Source organism: Aquila chrysaetos, chromosome 12 (genome assembly GCF_900496995.4).
Source record: "Aquila chrysaetos chrysaetos chromosome 12, bAquChr1.4, whole genome shotgun sequence".
In the NCBI taxonomy this organism is placed as follows: Eukaryota; Metazoa; Chordata; class Aves; order Accipitriformes; family Accipitridae; genus Aquila; species Aquila chrysaetos.
In genome coordinates, this window is record NC_044015.1 from 39,676,004 (window position 1) to 39,691,050 (window position 15,047).

At 42.4% G+C, this 15,047-nt stretch overlaps 1 protein-coding gene across 11 annotated transcripts in view; it reads left to right on the forward strand.

Moving 5' to 3' along the window:
• The first annotated feature begins 1,930 nt into the window (after positions 1-1,930).
• PATJ (PATJ crumbs cell polarity complex component) overlaps positions 1,931-15,047 on the forward strand; it is a 156,869-nt gene continuing 143,752 nt past the window's right edge. For 5 of the 11 annotated variants that reach the window (XM_030031663.2, XM_041127545.1, XM_041127549.1 and 2 more), the window contains exons 1-7: positions 1,933-2,167; positions 6,886-7,131; positions 8,231-8,286; positions 8,369-8,535; positions 10,271-10,462; positions 11,845-11,984; positions 13,756-13,954. In XM_030031663.2, coding sequence (XP_029887523.1) covers positions 8,265-8,286; positions 8,369-8,535; positions 10,271-10,462; positions 11,845-11,984; positions 13,756-13,954 — 720 coding nt within the window. In that variant the 5' untranslated portion in view covers positions 1,933-2,167; positions 6,886-7,131; positions 8,231-8,264. Of the gene's footprint in view, positions 2,219-2,541; positions 2,564-6,885; positions 7,132-8,230; positions 8,287-8,368; positions 8,536-10,270; positions 10,463-11,844; positions 11,985-13,755; positions 13,955-15,047 lie in introns of those variants that run through there. The other 6 variants (XM_041127550.1, XM_041127551.1, XM_041127546.1 and 3 more) reach the window with 4 other exon arrangements.

Sequence of the window (15,047 nt, forward strand, 5' to 3'; positions counted from 1 at the left end):
GTATTTTGTGGTGATTACCAACCTTTTCCTCGTCTCACTTCCTCGAAGGTTATTTCATGTTTTTCTAGTGTTTGGTTTTGAACGTGCCAGTTTTCAGTTACGAACTGCTGGGGATCCTGGGCTGTTTATAGGAGATGGAGAGACCGTTCGGGGTAAACTTACCCACGAAAGGCAGCACTACTGTCCTAAGTTTACATCTGCTCTAGAAGCATTTCCTGAAAAACAAGTAGGGACCTAAAAACTGAAAAAGGCTGAAAGCAACTCCGAGATAGTATTTAAGAGAACGTCATTACTACCCAGCCCTTCTGAAAGTTTTTTTGGTTTTACTGATCATTGTTTCGGTGAATGAATGGCAACTCGTATATGAGTCTGTCAGTACCAGTGAAAGGTTTGTCACAGTCCCAGATATTCAAAGAATCTGTAAAAACATGGATTTAAATGTGTGGATGGCTGACAAAGAGCTCAGCCAGTGATGTGAAATATTGCCATCTAACAGCTTTTGGGGAGATTTGTGTAAACTAAATTGGCAGTCTAGAGTTCAGCAGACAAAGTATGCAAATGAAAATTGATACTCCTTTCAGCAACTGGAAGCGAAAGGCCAGGGCCAGAGTGCACTCGGTAATGAACTCAGCCCTCCGAGATTGAGACTGAGGTGCACTGATGAGAAAAGTGCTTGGCTCTTTTGTCTGCAGTGCATCTCTCGGATGGATAAATACACGACTTGCTGTTCATCACTGTCAAGAAAATTGTCACTTCTTACGAGCGCTACATTAATTAAAATTGAGAGTAAGGACTGGGAAGTTAGGCATTTGCAATCTGAATTTTTAAAAAAGGAGGATGAAATGATATGCTCTTAGCATGTTGCATGCTCTAGTGCAGCTGCTATTGCTTAGTAAAACAAAACGGGCACTAGAACGAGGGGAAATTAATTTCCAAACCTCTTGTAGCCTTTATCCTGCGCAGCTAGCAGGGCTGTGTAAGATTTGCTGCAAATGAGTTGGTGAAACAGTGTAGCAGAATAAAAATTATTTTTGGAGAGTTTCATTTGACCATTTTATGTGTGCGTACGTACCTATCTTTAAGAAATCTGAAAGCAGACTAAGATACAGGTTTTGGAGGTAGAAAGGGCCTGCGGTTTCCACAATTAGTTTCAGCTACAATGTTGCCTGTTCAGTATCTCGCAACTCGCAGTAGGAAAACTTTGCTTTTATCACCATCCCAGGCAACGCGCAGTGTCTCTCGGAGGAGCCGCAGGTAACATGGCGTGTTTCAGATGCTGTGGGGAGCAGCGCTGGTTGTGGCGAGCGCCGAGAGGCAGTTGTGCGTCGCTGATTTGGTGCTCTGAGGGAAGTGTTACAATCCCTTAACTCCGTCCAAGTCCCCGTCCTCCCATGGCTTTTGCCGTTCCCTTCTGTGGAAGTGGTAGGGGCTGCGCTGCTGAGGCTGTCTCATCTCTGTGGGAATTTGAGTTCAAAACAGCTCTGAATTCATGTCTGGACACTGATCTACTGCAGCTGAGTAAAAAATAAACTTTTCTATAACGTCTACGCACGCGTTTTGCCCTCACTGGGGAGTTTGGTGGCCATGTTGACAGGTATACTATTTAGGCCTATGGTTTATAAATACGCTGGCAGGTCAGGATCATCTGAAAATTGACCTGGCTTCCAAGCTCTGCGTTTCACTAAGCAGCTTCCACTCGTCCCTGCGACCAGACCGGCCGTCCTGTCGGCGAGCTTCAGCCCTCAGCCTCAGCCTGCAGGCCCCCCGCTCCTGCGCTTCCCTCTCCCCATCTTCAGAAGCAGCAGGGAAAGGCCGGGCCCTGCCCTTTTCTGAGCCTCCAGACGTATTCCAGTCACTCCCGCGCTTTCCTCCACCACACCTGACGGCTCGCCCCTGCTCTTCCGTACCGCTCTGGCCGGAGCTGCGGGCCTCCCCGAGCCGGGAAGGGGAGCTCTGCCGGCAGCCGTCTTTCTCCCGCCGGCCCGGCCCAGGGGCACCGGCGCCTACGTGCCTCCCCGGACGCGGTTCTTCGGGCCGCTGCCGCTCCCGCCCCCCGCCGGAGGGATGGCGGCCCGGCCGTCCCCCGGGAGGCGGCTCTCCCGCCGCGCCGCCCCGGCTTCCTGCGCCGCAGGTGAGGCGCGCTCCGCCGCTTCCCGCTTCCGCCCAGGTGAGAGCCGGCGGCCATCGCGCCGCTCCGACCGCCGCCGACCGCCCGCAGGTACCGAGCGGCGGGGAGCCCCGCGACGGCGGCTGCCCCGAGCGCCGGGCCCCGGCGGCCGCTCGCCGGCCCGGCGGCGCGGCCCTTCGCCTCAGCAGCGCCCCCAGCGCTGAGGGGAGCCCGCCGCTGTTCCCCCCCCCCCCGCCCCGCTCCTCCCTGCCCCGCTCCTCCCTGCCCGGCTCGGCGCCCCGGCCCCCGGAGACTGGCGTGGGCGTGACTTTCGGTAGCGAAGGCCCGCGGTGGGGGGTGCCGGGGGCTGCAGGCGGCGGGGAAGGGCGGAGGGGGCGGCTGTCGGCCGGCCGGCGTGCCCCTGAGGGGAGGCCTCGGCGCCCCGGGAGCTGGCAGGTGTGGTATTCGGGAGCGGGCGGGTAGAGTCAGCTCGTCGTGAGGGCTCCTCTGGAGGAGTTTCGTTCCTTCTTCAGGCTCGGAGGCTCCGCGCTAGCGCTTGGTGGTGGCATCTCCTCGGGAGAAGCGTTCTTTCCCTACCCTCTCCTCGCTCCCTCAGCGCCTGACCTGACCCGTGTCTCGATGTGAACACCGCCATGGGCAGGAACACCAGCCTGCGGTCGCCCAGAGACTCCCGCCTCGAAGCCCCTTAGGTTTCACACACTGGGGGCCTCGGCGGCTCCCTGACACCCCCGGTGAAGGCTGGGGAGATCTGCGTGGCTCCCGACAGTGGGCGAAGGCTCTCCGGGGGTGCGGGAGTTGTCTTGGTGGTGTTGTGCAAACGGTTTCCATCGCTTGGAGAGGCTGTGTCACGACGAGGAGAGGAGGCGCTGGGGAAGTTAACGCACCGTTTGCAACGCCTTCCGTCAGTGCCTGACAATTCAGAGGTTCTTAACGAAGCAGGTTTTTTACTTTATTTAGGGGTGATTAATAGGAAGGCAGTTCTTTTGAGTTCCTTGTGAGTTTTGGAAGCTTAGGAATTCAGCATGGTTCCAGGTCTAACGACGCTGTTCCCAGATGAAGCGGTTTTTTAATCGTGCACACCATCATCATAGGGTACAGCGTCATCATCAACTTTAGGATTTAATGGCTAATTTCAGTAGAATATGACAATATTAAGATCTCGGAAACAAGTTTTCCACAAGCTTTGTGGGAATAGGTTTCTAAGACCATGTTATTGCTCCATGGAGAGTGTCTTCGGCGTGAGCTCACCTTTCTATTAGACATCTGAGAACCCACACCCGCACTTCCCTAGAGGCTGAAGTCCGCAGGAATTCAGGTTCTGCTTGTTAAAAGTTAGCATGCCTTGAGAGTGAGTAAGGCTCTTCTTGATCTGCATGGAGATTGGTAATCACAGATGCAGAGGTTTGTTTGGGTTTTTTTTTTTTTTTGCTTTCCTCATCTTGTGGTCACTAATCATGTGTAACAACAGCACACACTCAGTTTGTCCGTGGAGTAGTTTTTTTATATTTAACAATATTTAGCTTTGACCTGCTTTACCCTGGAGACGTGTGGTGGATTTGTGTTTAGGTACTCACAGCACTGTTCAGTTGTTTCCTTCTTTCAAGTGGCTGGAGCAGTCACCATGTGCTCTACAGCACTTTTTATAAATATGGCAGCATTACGCAGAACTGAGCATAATGTGTAGGACAGCAAAATATCTGTTAGAACAGTGTTGTTTTTTCACAGTGCATAGTCACTTGATGGCATGTAAACTATATAATTTTTAATACCTGAAGTTACAGGTGATGCTGTGTTAGGACAACTTAGGATTAGGATCACACTAACAAATGCTGTTTTCCCTTTCTTTTGCCTTTATCAAATTTTAGACTGTTTGGGCTGAAATTTTCCAAGTCAGAGATCTCTCTGATGTGGATGATGATATGCACCATATCACTCACTCATGATAACAGGGACAGGAAAAATTACAACCGCATTAGTGCAGAAAGGTGACTTTGGATTGGGATGTACCCTTTGTGGTTCCTGTGGCAGGTTGCTCAGATTGGCCATGTTAGAAGCCTTTGAAAAATAGCTGCAGCTAGCACTTGTGCATTAAGGACTCATGGCGTTTAATGTCCCGAAAGGTTACACCCATGCTGAGTGGGGAGAGCCTCCCGTGAGGCAGGACTTTCCCTGCAGGCACATCTCCTGGAAGGACACAGGTTGTTGGAGGCCAAGTTGAAGGACATAGGGCAGAAGCGGTCGTAGTTGTTAGGTGGGTGGGGAGAAATGGGTGGAAGAATCTCTGCTGGCTAAACCATGTCCTCCTTCAGACCCCAGGAGAAAAACCCTTACTTCTGTCTTTCAGCAGCCCTTTGCAGAGGGCAGGTGTTTGCCAAGGCCACTGCCAGGGGTGTCATGTTCCCCTCTGGCTCTGGGATGTGCCAGGGTTGAGCACCCCGTGTCTCCGTGCAAGTGGCAAGCGTCTGGCAGGGGGCTGATGGCAATGGAAGACTTAAACCTTTCAGCTCTTCTGATGACCTCTGCTGGCATCAGCATGGGGGAATTCCTTTTTTCTTAGTCTGCTTTTGAAGAAGATCCAAGTCTTAGGATTTCATACAAAACCTTATGAAACTTTCCCGCTCCCTATGATGTGTTGTGTTCAGCTCTTGAAAGTGAAGACAGTAAAAACCCAGATACACGCTGTGCTGGAGTGTGGGGTTTCTTTCTGATGTTAGAAAACACTAAACTTTCTGAAATTCCTTATTTTCTCGATGATTTTACAGTTATATTGGGAGTTGTGACATAAATTTTGAACTGAGGTTTGCAGTTTTGTCTACCAATAAGATAAATAAGTGGCTGTAGAAATCAGAGAATGGAGCTAAGGAAGTTGAATGCGGAGTGGGTGAACTGATTTTAACAAGACAAACCAAAGTGTTTTGGATCACTCTTCAAAATTATCGCCTAGGAATGGACCTCCTAATTTAGCAACTATCTGTTGACGCCCTGCTCGGACTTAGCATTGGTGTTGGGAAATTTTTTTAACAATAAGCTGTTTGGGCCCCTAAACATAAACAGTTCAATAGTACATGGAGTTGTGTGTTTCTCTGGTGCCCAAAAGCCAGTCTTAGAGACTTGTCCTCAATTATACATTACTTGAAAACTTTAAATTAGTTTATATTTTCAGGGATCCCCTCATACCAGAAGGAGCTGTTTACTCTAAAATATAACACTTTTTTTTTCCTCCCACTCTCTTTTTATGAAAGAAAGGAGAACAAAGAAATACTGAGGGTGGTTTTAACATATTGCACAAAAAAAAAAAAAAAATCATTAAAACCCATTGCAGGCTGGCTGGAGGCCAGCTTTGATCACGAGGAATCCCAAAGTGCTGTGTAAACTTGAACTGTTATACGAACTGTACCTGAGGTCCACTTTGGCATCCACTGGCGCAGAGTGGTCTGCAGTGGCTCTTAGCAACGCTTTGGAGCAGCTCAAGCAGGAAGCTGAAACTTTCTTTAATCTTTTTTCCCTCTCTTTTTGCACCTCTTTCTCCAGGGGACTTCTGCCTAGATGAAGCCTAGAACTCTTACCTACATTTTTCTGCTTAAATTTTTCTTTCTTGGATCTGTACCCATCATCATAATTGCTATTGTTACACCCGCTGTAATGGAAAAAAGATTAATCTTGGAGACTATCAGCACGGCACTTTGAGGCTGTGTTTCAGTGATGCAGGCTGTTTCTGGTGCAGTTTGCCAGTGCAGCTGAGCTGCTGCAACTGCTAGCTGCTGCTGCTGCAAGGTGTGGACCCGCTTCCCCGGCACTTCTCGGCCCCCTCCTGCGTGCCATTGCTGGCAGTTGAGAGCTAACTGGGCAGAAAGCACACCCTACCAAAATGTGAAGGTTTTTTTCTGCATGTTTAGCTCCCTGTTCCAACTCACTATGGGATCAGATGAATGAGTGCAAGCGCAGATGGAAAGGGAAGAACAAAATGCATGAAAGAGGGCTGGAGAGCTGGACCAGCCTCTTGGCTTCAGCTATTAGATGGGCATGGTGCTGTCAAGTCACCATTATTTCCTGCCGTGTTGGATTTCTTTTCTGGGTTTAATCTTTTCTTCACCCTACTGCTGCTTTAAAGGTGTTTCAAGCCACTTTTCCTCATAGGAGTTATTTTGCATCCCTTTCTGATGTTGGTTCGCTTGCTTTAGCCTTCCCCCCCCCCCCGCCCCCCCTTTAACTGCTGATGTGAGGGAAGTGAATGGAGGAAAGTTAAATTGTGAAGAAAGAACAAATTTCCATATTCTTTGTCCTGTTTTGTTAAGATTCATGTAGTATTTTTAGTCAAAGAGGTTAAGTTTTGTCTTTTTGGTTTAGATGAAGACTCAGGAGTGTATAAGGAAATGGTATTTTCATCTGTTCTTCAGAATCAGATCTCAGCACAGAATCAAAGGCTGCTGTGCTCTTAGAAGTGTTTTATTTCAAATGGAAAAGAAAATAAAGCTGCAGCACTTACAAGAGTTCAGATGCATTCCTGAAAGTCTTTCAGGGGTTGTATGGGTTTGCCGCTTCAACTCTTGCTATGAGTTTGATTTAAAATGACCTCCTAAATCTGTTAATAGTCTTGCAAAGCGACTCATTTTGCTTGGCCCTGGGTGGAAACCATGCAAACCCACCGAGTTCTACAGGAATTCCTCCAGGAGCCAAAGCTGCTCAGATACAGTAAAAGGTGCATAAATCTGAAATTGTGGTTTGTGACACACCTCCGCTTTTTTTTTTTTCATTAGGTAAATCAACTTAATCTGACTCTTTGGGAGAAGAGAAGCTATTCACCTGCATACTTAATATTTCATTAAATATAACAGTGTCCTCCCAGAACTCAAGATGTTTTCAATGTGAGCCCAGACAGCATCAGAGGCAGAGCTGAAAGGATCAGAGGTCCTGGTGGGAGTGTGCCCCTGGGATGCGCTTACCCTGCTATTAGAGTCAGATGCATATGACCCTTTCTACTCTCGAATTGCAAGATTAAAAAAGTAAATACAGAGCTTTTTAAATATATATATATATATATGGCTATTTTTGTTTCAAAGCAATTCCAAATATATTATTCTGATATTACACAGTTATATACTGGGTAGAGTTTAAATTATGTAAATTGTGCTATTAAATGGCTGACTTCTTTCAGAGGAGCTTGTACTAAGTGAAGAAATCTTGTTTCTCATGTATGTTTTGGTATAGCTGCCTTGATAGATTTCAGAATGACAGGCTCCACATCAACGTAATAACATGCAAGTAAGGGTACAAATTTATCATCGCTGCTAATTGCAAGTCTGTTGTTTTTATACTGCCATCTAGGCCTCAGCCCCAGTTGGAGGCCTGTTCTATTTGGCACTGTAGAGGAGCGTGATAAAGGATATTCTGCTTCTTAAAAGCTTGTCATGTACATAGTAAAGAGAAAGGCAAGCTCATGTAGAAGAGAACAGGCTTCTTTCACCTGTTCAGCACTGGGGCTGCGATTAGAACTGACCTCCCTTAGGAACGTCTTGGAATAGATCCTGCTATGCTGTCTCGTGAGTGGAGGGAACTTCGTTGTTCTATAGGGACGTGCAAGGTTTCACCTATATTGCCATGCAGCAGGGCTGACCTATCGTGATAAGAATACTGTCTACAAATAATTAATCGAGTGGAAAGTATCTTCAAAATAATAGGAAGATCTTAACTGTATGTCTATTTGAAAAGATCACAACTTTAATGTCCATATTAAAAAAAATTTGGTTGAACATAGCTGTGTCTCAGTTTTCTTGGCCCAATGTTTTCTTGGCAGGTTTTTATAACCTGCTATTTTACTCATATTTGAAAGAGAGTTGTTCATATTCCTTCCTGTGTGTGAAAGGAAAAGCACACAGAACAAGGAAAGATTTTTGGATGTGCTGAGGCTGCAGTGCAACTAGCTATATTGAGACCTTTGTTGAATACTTGGTGTAAACAGCAGGGGCTAGTATTATTTTTTTTATTAAGTTGTTATAGTTAGCTTAGTATTTTATTATTGCATTTATTGACTGTGTATCTGTTAGCATTCTGCTCAGATATATAATTTATTAATTTGATTTTTTTTTTTTAAACCTCATCTAGGTTATTCTGAGTAATTCCAAAAACGCCCTTCAACATGCCTGAAAATCCTGCTGCAGGTATGTCATCTGAAAGTGATTACTTTTGTTACACAGTGAGAAACGAAGCTCCATTCCTAACATGTACTACTTTGTGGTGCAGATAAACAGCAGGTGCTGCAGATCCTTGATCGTCTGCAAGCAAAACTGTGTGAGAAAAGAGATTCCCAACATAATGAAAACCTGACTGTTTTACGTAACACACTCAGGAGCCCTTTGTTTAACCAGATACTGACTCTCCAGCAATCCATCAAGCAACTGAAGGAACAAGTGAGTGTAAAATTATGTTTGTTGGTGTGATGATAACTATGGTGAACTTGGAACTTAAAACAGGGTATATAGGCATGTGTTAATTAGGGCACTCTCATTAATAAGCTGTAACTTGGTGTGAGTGAATGTTGGGCTTTTCTTGGGGCTTTGATTTTTTTTTTTTTTTTTTTTTTTGGTCGAGCTAGTATCTACAGAGTCACTACTGAAATAAGAAGTGGTATTGCAACAAACAGGTCACGGGGCGATGTGCTTTGAAAGGGATGCAGAAGAGGCAGGCGTTGAGAACCACATCAGTCGAAAAAAATCATCTGCAAAAGACATCATCTCTAGTGCTTTGAGTTCTGAACACAGTTGGAACTGGGATCCTTTGTTTTTCGTAGAAGCTAAATACCGTTTATCAGCTAACTGGCAGCATCTTTTCTCCTTAAAAGACATCATCACTTAGTTCCTGCTGACTTGTACAAGAATGGTTAACCTGCTTTGGGAAACAAAATCTAGAAAACCACTCCTGAAGATTTGCCAAGCTCTGATGCAGATGTACCCAAGCTAGCTTTAAAATGACTTGGCCTCAGCAGTGGAAGGAACTTGTGTGGATTGGTTTATAATGCCAACTGACACTTAGATTTTGTGGACATGGGCATCATGATGCACCTGCATGAACAAGTCTCACCGTGCAGTTAGCAAAGTCAGGCACGCAAACTTAAGATCAGGGACTAACTTGGCATATGCTAAGCAGCAGCGATCCCTGTCTCTGCTGTTACTGCACCTGCCCAGCTGCAGATATAGTGGGGCGGGTGTCAGGGGGATGAGGCCACCTTGCTCTCATTGCGAAATGTATTGCACTTGTTCCTACCTGGGTGGCATGGTAGTGGTTGTGCTGTTCATTCTTCCTTCTTCCCATGTTCACATAGGTGCTGCATCTGTTCCTTCCTTCTAAAGCTTGGGTGCATGTCTGCAAGCTATTAAAAATGTATGAAAATGCAAATATATCTAAGATCATACTTTATGACTGTGGCAAAATGGACTTAATTCTGAACATTCTGGATATAATCATATCTAGAAAATTTAGCTTCTCTTGAAATTCTTTTTAAGCATGTCTCTCATGAACAGTTTATTCAGGATGGGATTTTTCAGTTTACTATGTCACACTGGGAATATTTCTGCATTTCTTCATTATCTGTCAGGACTAGAAATTGAACTGCAAGTTCTAGCCACGATAGCATGTTCAATGATAGTTATTTGTACCCTAGGCTCTCTCTGGGGAGAATACAGACCAGGCCTTTGGCTCCCGAGTGACTAAGTGACTCTTAAGAAGTTTGGATTCTTGTGCCAAAATTGTCTAGGTTTGCCTGACAGTTGCAACAGCGCTTGACTGCCTGTTTAATGTTTGGTGCTTTTGCATGTGCTGTTTCTGGAATATCAGGGTGAAAAGAGGATAATGGGCATGGGCAGGGAAGAAGCGTGAAAGAAATGGAGAAAATAAGTAGAGTAGAAACACAGCTGAAACATTCAGGGAACTTTCCTTCTGAAAAACAATTTAAACTTGATATGGTAGCTTGTTATAGCTTATATATTAACATTGCCTAATTTATACACATAAGTATATTTGTGTGAATAGGCATATATGAACATATGTATGCTTGCTTCTTTGGCAGTCCTCACACAAAATGATATATGTGGAAATCTCTTCTTTTGTTTTTAATAGTTTTTCCACATCTTTGTTCCTTTTCAACAGCTGAATTATATGCCTTCTGACCGTTCAGTAGATTTTGATTTTACTAAGAGAGGGCTACTAGTGTTTGCTGACAAATCAGTTGCTGCTGGGAGCGTGAATACACCTTGCAGTTCACCTGAACCCAAAGCACCTACCTTCGCTCCAAACCTAGGAGTTAATGAATTTAACACAATCATCCAACAGATGGCAAAGGTAAGGCTCTCAGGTTTAGTGAACCAGACTTATTTTCCTTTAATGTCAAACTTTTTCTTGCAGGCTTTTGGAGTACGTTTTCAGATATGCTCTTTTGTTGTGTACCTGGGAGTGTGGTGCCTCCTAGCCAGTAAGAGACTAGAAGTGCTGAGTATAACATTTCCCTGTGAAAGATAATGTCAGCAATGGAAAGTAGTTTGGTGTGGTGTTTTGGTTTTTTTTTTCCTTTCTTTGCCAATTTTTTGCCTTACTTTCTACCAAACACCCCAATGTAGAAAAGAAATTTCAGTTGCCAGAAAATGTTTTTGGTATTTGTTTTGGTATTTGATGACACTTAATTGAAAATGGACATTTTCTGCAGAAACTTGTTTTGATGGAGAGACTTGTTTTATCAAGTACATTTTAAACTGGAAATGTACCAACTTTGTTAATGTATGAACAGTGCAAATGATTAAAAGAACTGGCATGTAATATTTTATTTAACTCTTCATTTAGTATGTCTTAACTTTGCCAGACAGATGCTGATTTCATTAACATGTGAAGTAGCATGTACCAGATGCTTATGGAAGTTGTACAGGTGCAGACATCCACCCATGTGGGATTGGCACTTATACCACAAATGTATTGTTCTGTGTTACTTTGAACCGTTAATTTAATTGGTTAGTCATGCCTTTCTATATTAAGTAACTGTTGCTAATTGACTACCTTAATGTAGCTGTAATATTTTGAGCATAACTCTTCTCATTAGTGTGTCATTAACTCATCAGATAAAAGATTTAGCAGTAAAGGCTGCACATTATTTTGGATAAAACAGCTGTGATAGTAGTGCATTCTCTAAGTAATATTTCCCAGTAAACAACCCCAGAAACCTTGTATTAGAACTGAAAAGCAGGCAGTTGCAAAAGCAAACTTTTTTTAGCATTAAGTGTGAAATTGCAGGGAGGGGAAGGAAATTAATTTCTTTATTTAAAAGCTGCAGTCTTTTGAACACGTACCTAAAAATCAGCATTAAAAGCAAGGGGAGCCAAAAGACAAGTAATTTAGTTTAGCTATGCAGCATTTCCAGAAATCCCAAATATATTGCTCTAGACAGCACTTCGTTCATAGTTTTCATCCAGTTTGGAATTCATCTCATAATGTGAATGAAGTGTGAAAGCAGCTCTTAAATTCCCTGAGGTTTCAGAACCTCAGAGTGCTTGCATATCCAATACTCTGCTATATTAAAAATAATAAATGGAGGAGCTTTTATAGAAATAACATATTCAGTATTTTGCCTTTGTTTAGTCTTAGGAGGAGAATAATTCTCCCGGTGTTCATAAATTTTAAACTAGCTCATTCTATTGCATTAAAAATTAGTAAATCAATTTTTTCTGTTTTATTAGGGGAGACAAATAGAATCAATAAAGATTGAAAAGCCTTCTGTTGGAGGTCTTGGATTTAGTGTGGTTGCCCTTAAAAATCACAGCCTGGGAGAAGTTGGTATCTTTGTCAAGGAAGTCCAGCCAGGAAGCATAGCCGACAGGTGAGATCTTTATAATTGTATTGGAAAATCTCAGTATTTCCATGAAGGTAAAAGTCACGACTTTCATGTTGAAAAATCTATCAGACTAACATGTTTGGGTTATCTGGTGGGATATTTTGTTGGTAGTATCTTGAATTCTGGCTTTTCAGCTAAATGGACTCGTGTTTTGAGGATCAGATTTTCAGATGAGTTTTAAATATCTGAGCCATTCATAAATTGAATTTCCAGAAATCATGACTCACTTAAGAGAATCTTGAGTACTGATTAAAAAACAAAAGAAAACTCAGAAAAGAATACAAGGAAAATAAAAATTAGCCTCCATTTGAATTTTTATGCATTGTGTCCATGAAAGATTCCCCCCCCCGCCTTGTTTCTTCATTTATGTGCCTATGACAATGCCCTATTTATAGTTGGTTTTACTGTTTGTTTCCTGTGTAAATTTAGATCCACTTCTCCCGACAGATCCCTGCACAGATGTCATCATAGAATCAAGGCTTCAGGCAGTTTCTTCCCGTATTGTCTGTGGGTTTTCACCCAACAACAAAAGACAGAGCAATCCTTAAAAATAAAATGTGATTGTAAAACCACAAGAGTTGGCATGAGACAAATGCAGTGCTTGGAATTATGTTTCAAGAAAATGTGTCTAGATTTCAAGTCATTGGTGTCACTTTTTAAATAACACATGTCAGGAAGTGCCAACACAGGATGACAAAAAGAGTGGGGAGAGGTTGGAATGATAATGGCTATGGGCCCACAGAGAACACACCAGAGAACACTTAAAGAAAAGCATATTAGGCTCTTTCAAAGTGGAGACAGATGGACTGATCCGGATGTCAAAGGAGGGTGAATATCTCACTTTAGGATTTGATGACCTGCTGCTCACTTTCTTTAATGAGAGAATCTAAAATACATTTAGTGCTTGAAGAAAGTGATTTCTGGGAAACATCTTAAACGTCACATGATAAAAAGGAAGTTTAAAATGCATTAGTTAAGATGTGCAGTTATATTGTTTCAGAGTTTATAAATTTCCCCAGCATGCTTCCCATTTTGCTTCTGAGGCAAGATCTCCTGGAGACTTTTTTTGGATTCCTACAGAGCTTTGAAGGCAGTGTCTGTCTATGTAACAGTTTGGTCTCGTGCTCAGAATGAATATTTAACAAAGCAGATGAGTGATGGTTTCCCTCTTGTCACAAATCTAAATTCATCACTAGGGTGAATTAACTGTGAAATTTATATTCTCTTAAGGTATAAGTTGAACTGTGTATTGCTTGAAGAAAGTTTGATGTCTGAAGTTTGATACTGTGAATTTTGAGTAAAGTATAAATATGCAGCTCATAGATCTTTAGATCAAATAATGATACAAAACAACATCATAGCCTGAGTTGTGGGTACTTAGAGACAGTATCACGTGGTGCTAAACATAATGAAGAATAGTTCCTAGTTCATTGTATAACTACAAAAATACATTTTTTCTGCCCTGTCAAGAAATTATGAGGGAATTTCATTGAATTTTGAATAGAAGCAAAGGCAAAAATTGAGCAAATTTCTGTACCATTATAAAGTTGCAACAAAATATGGCTGGGCAGTTCAGTACAGCGTGGATTGCATGTAATGTGTAAGTCGGTGAAGACAGTGTAATAAGCAGATTTTTTAATATATAAATATTTAACCTTGCATAACTGTGTATTTTGCATGTTCATATTTAAATTACACAAGCCTGTTGTGAAGTCACTATGCTGCATTTTAATATTGCTTTTAATGTTTTGTTAAGGGATCAAAGACTAAAGGAAAATGACCACATACTGGCCATTAATTGCACCCCATTGGATCAGAACATTTCCCATCAGCACGCTATTGCCCTCCTCCAGCAATCCACAGGATCTCTACATCTGGTTGTTGCTAGGGAGCCAGTTCAAGGAAACAGCAGAACTTCGGCTGTCTTATTAAGTGATATAAATCCACCTGAGACTGTGAGTTGTAATACTGTTAAAATACAGATTTTGAACTATGCTGGATATTTTTTTGTGGTTTTAAGTGTTTGTGTTAGCAAGCTTTACATATAGGGACTTTTTTCTTTAATCAGATTTTATATGTGATGACATTTCATTTAGACTGATTATGCAATAAATATAAGGCTTCCATGGCAAAGCTGCATGAAGTTGTTATAAAATAGATCCTGGGTTTTTATAGGATAGCAGAAGCTTTAAGTAGATCAACATATTCTTAGCAGCAGGGTCTGTTCAGCATAGGCTGGGTAAAGCATTTTACAAGTATATCCGGCTGAAACCTACTTGTGTTCAGCAATTAAAGATGCTCTGATTACATCTTAAAAGAGTGTAAACATAACCTATCATAAGCACTGCTTGAAATATCCCAACCAATTTAAACTTAAACTGCTCAAAACAAAAAGCCTTGTCTTTGTTTTAAAAACAAACAAAAAGTATCAGTTAAAGAACCTCTCGATCCCTGTTTAATTATCAGGTTCTTTTTTATCTGCAAATTTCATTGATTGTGAACCCTTTTGTTTTCTTGAGCAAGGAGAGATTGTCACTGGAACATGTAATAAGCTAGGGCTGAACTTCCATCTGTGTTCAAACCATATGGTCCAGGTGGCTTCACTGAATTTGGTCGAACTGCACACCTAAATCCAGGGTTTGCAATATTGGAATCTTAATTTATTATGCTAGTAGGTTTTGATGAAAATCTGGTTAAGAGCAGTGCTTTTCCTTATTCTCAGTAATTATTTCCCTCATGATTATTACAGAGCTAGTGAAATCTGAAGGTTTTAGTGGATAATCAATATTGTTTATTGCACTGAAAATTTTAAAGAATTAAACTTTAACTGCTTTTTCATTGAAAGATCTGCACTGAACAGACTAACAAAATAAAATACAAATATATATCTCTACAGGGGGTCTTTAAACTTCTTTTATGATATTTAACTGGCTTTGGCAAAGATTTTCAGTGTGCTAATAAATCCTTTATTCACAGAAGACTTAAATCTGCCTACTTTGCTCCATTTTGGTTTCTATGAGATATTAATCTGACAGAAACATTGGCTGG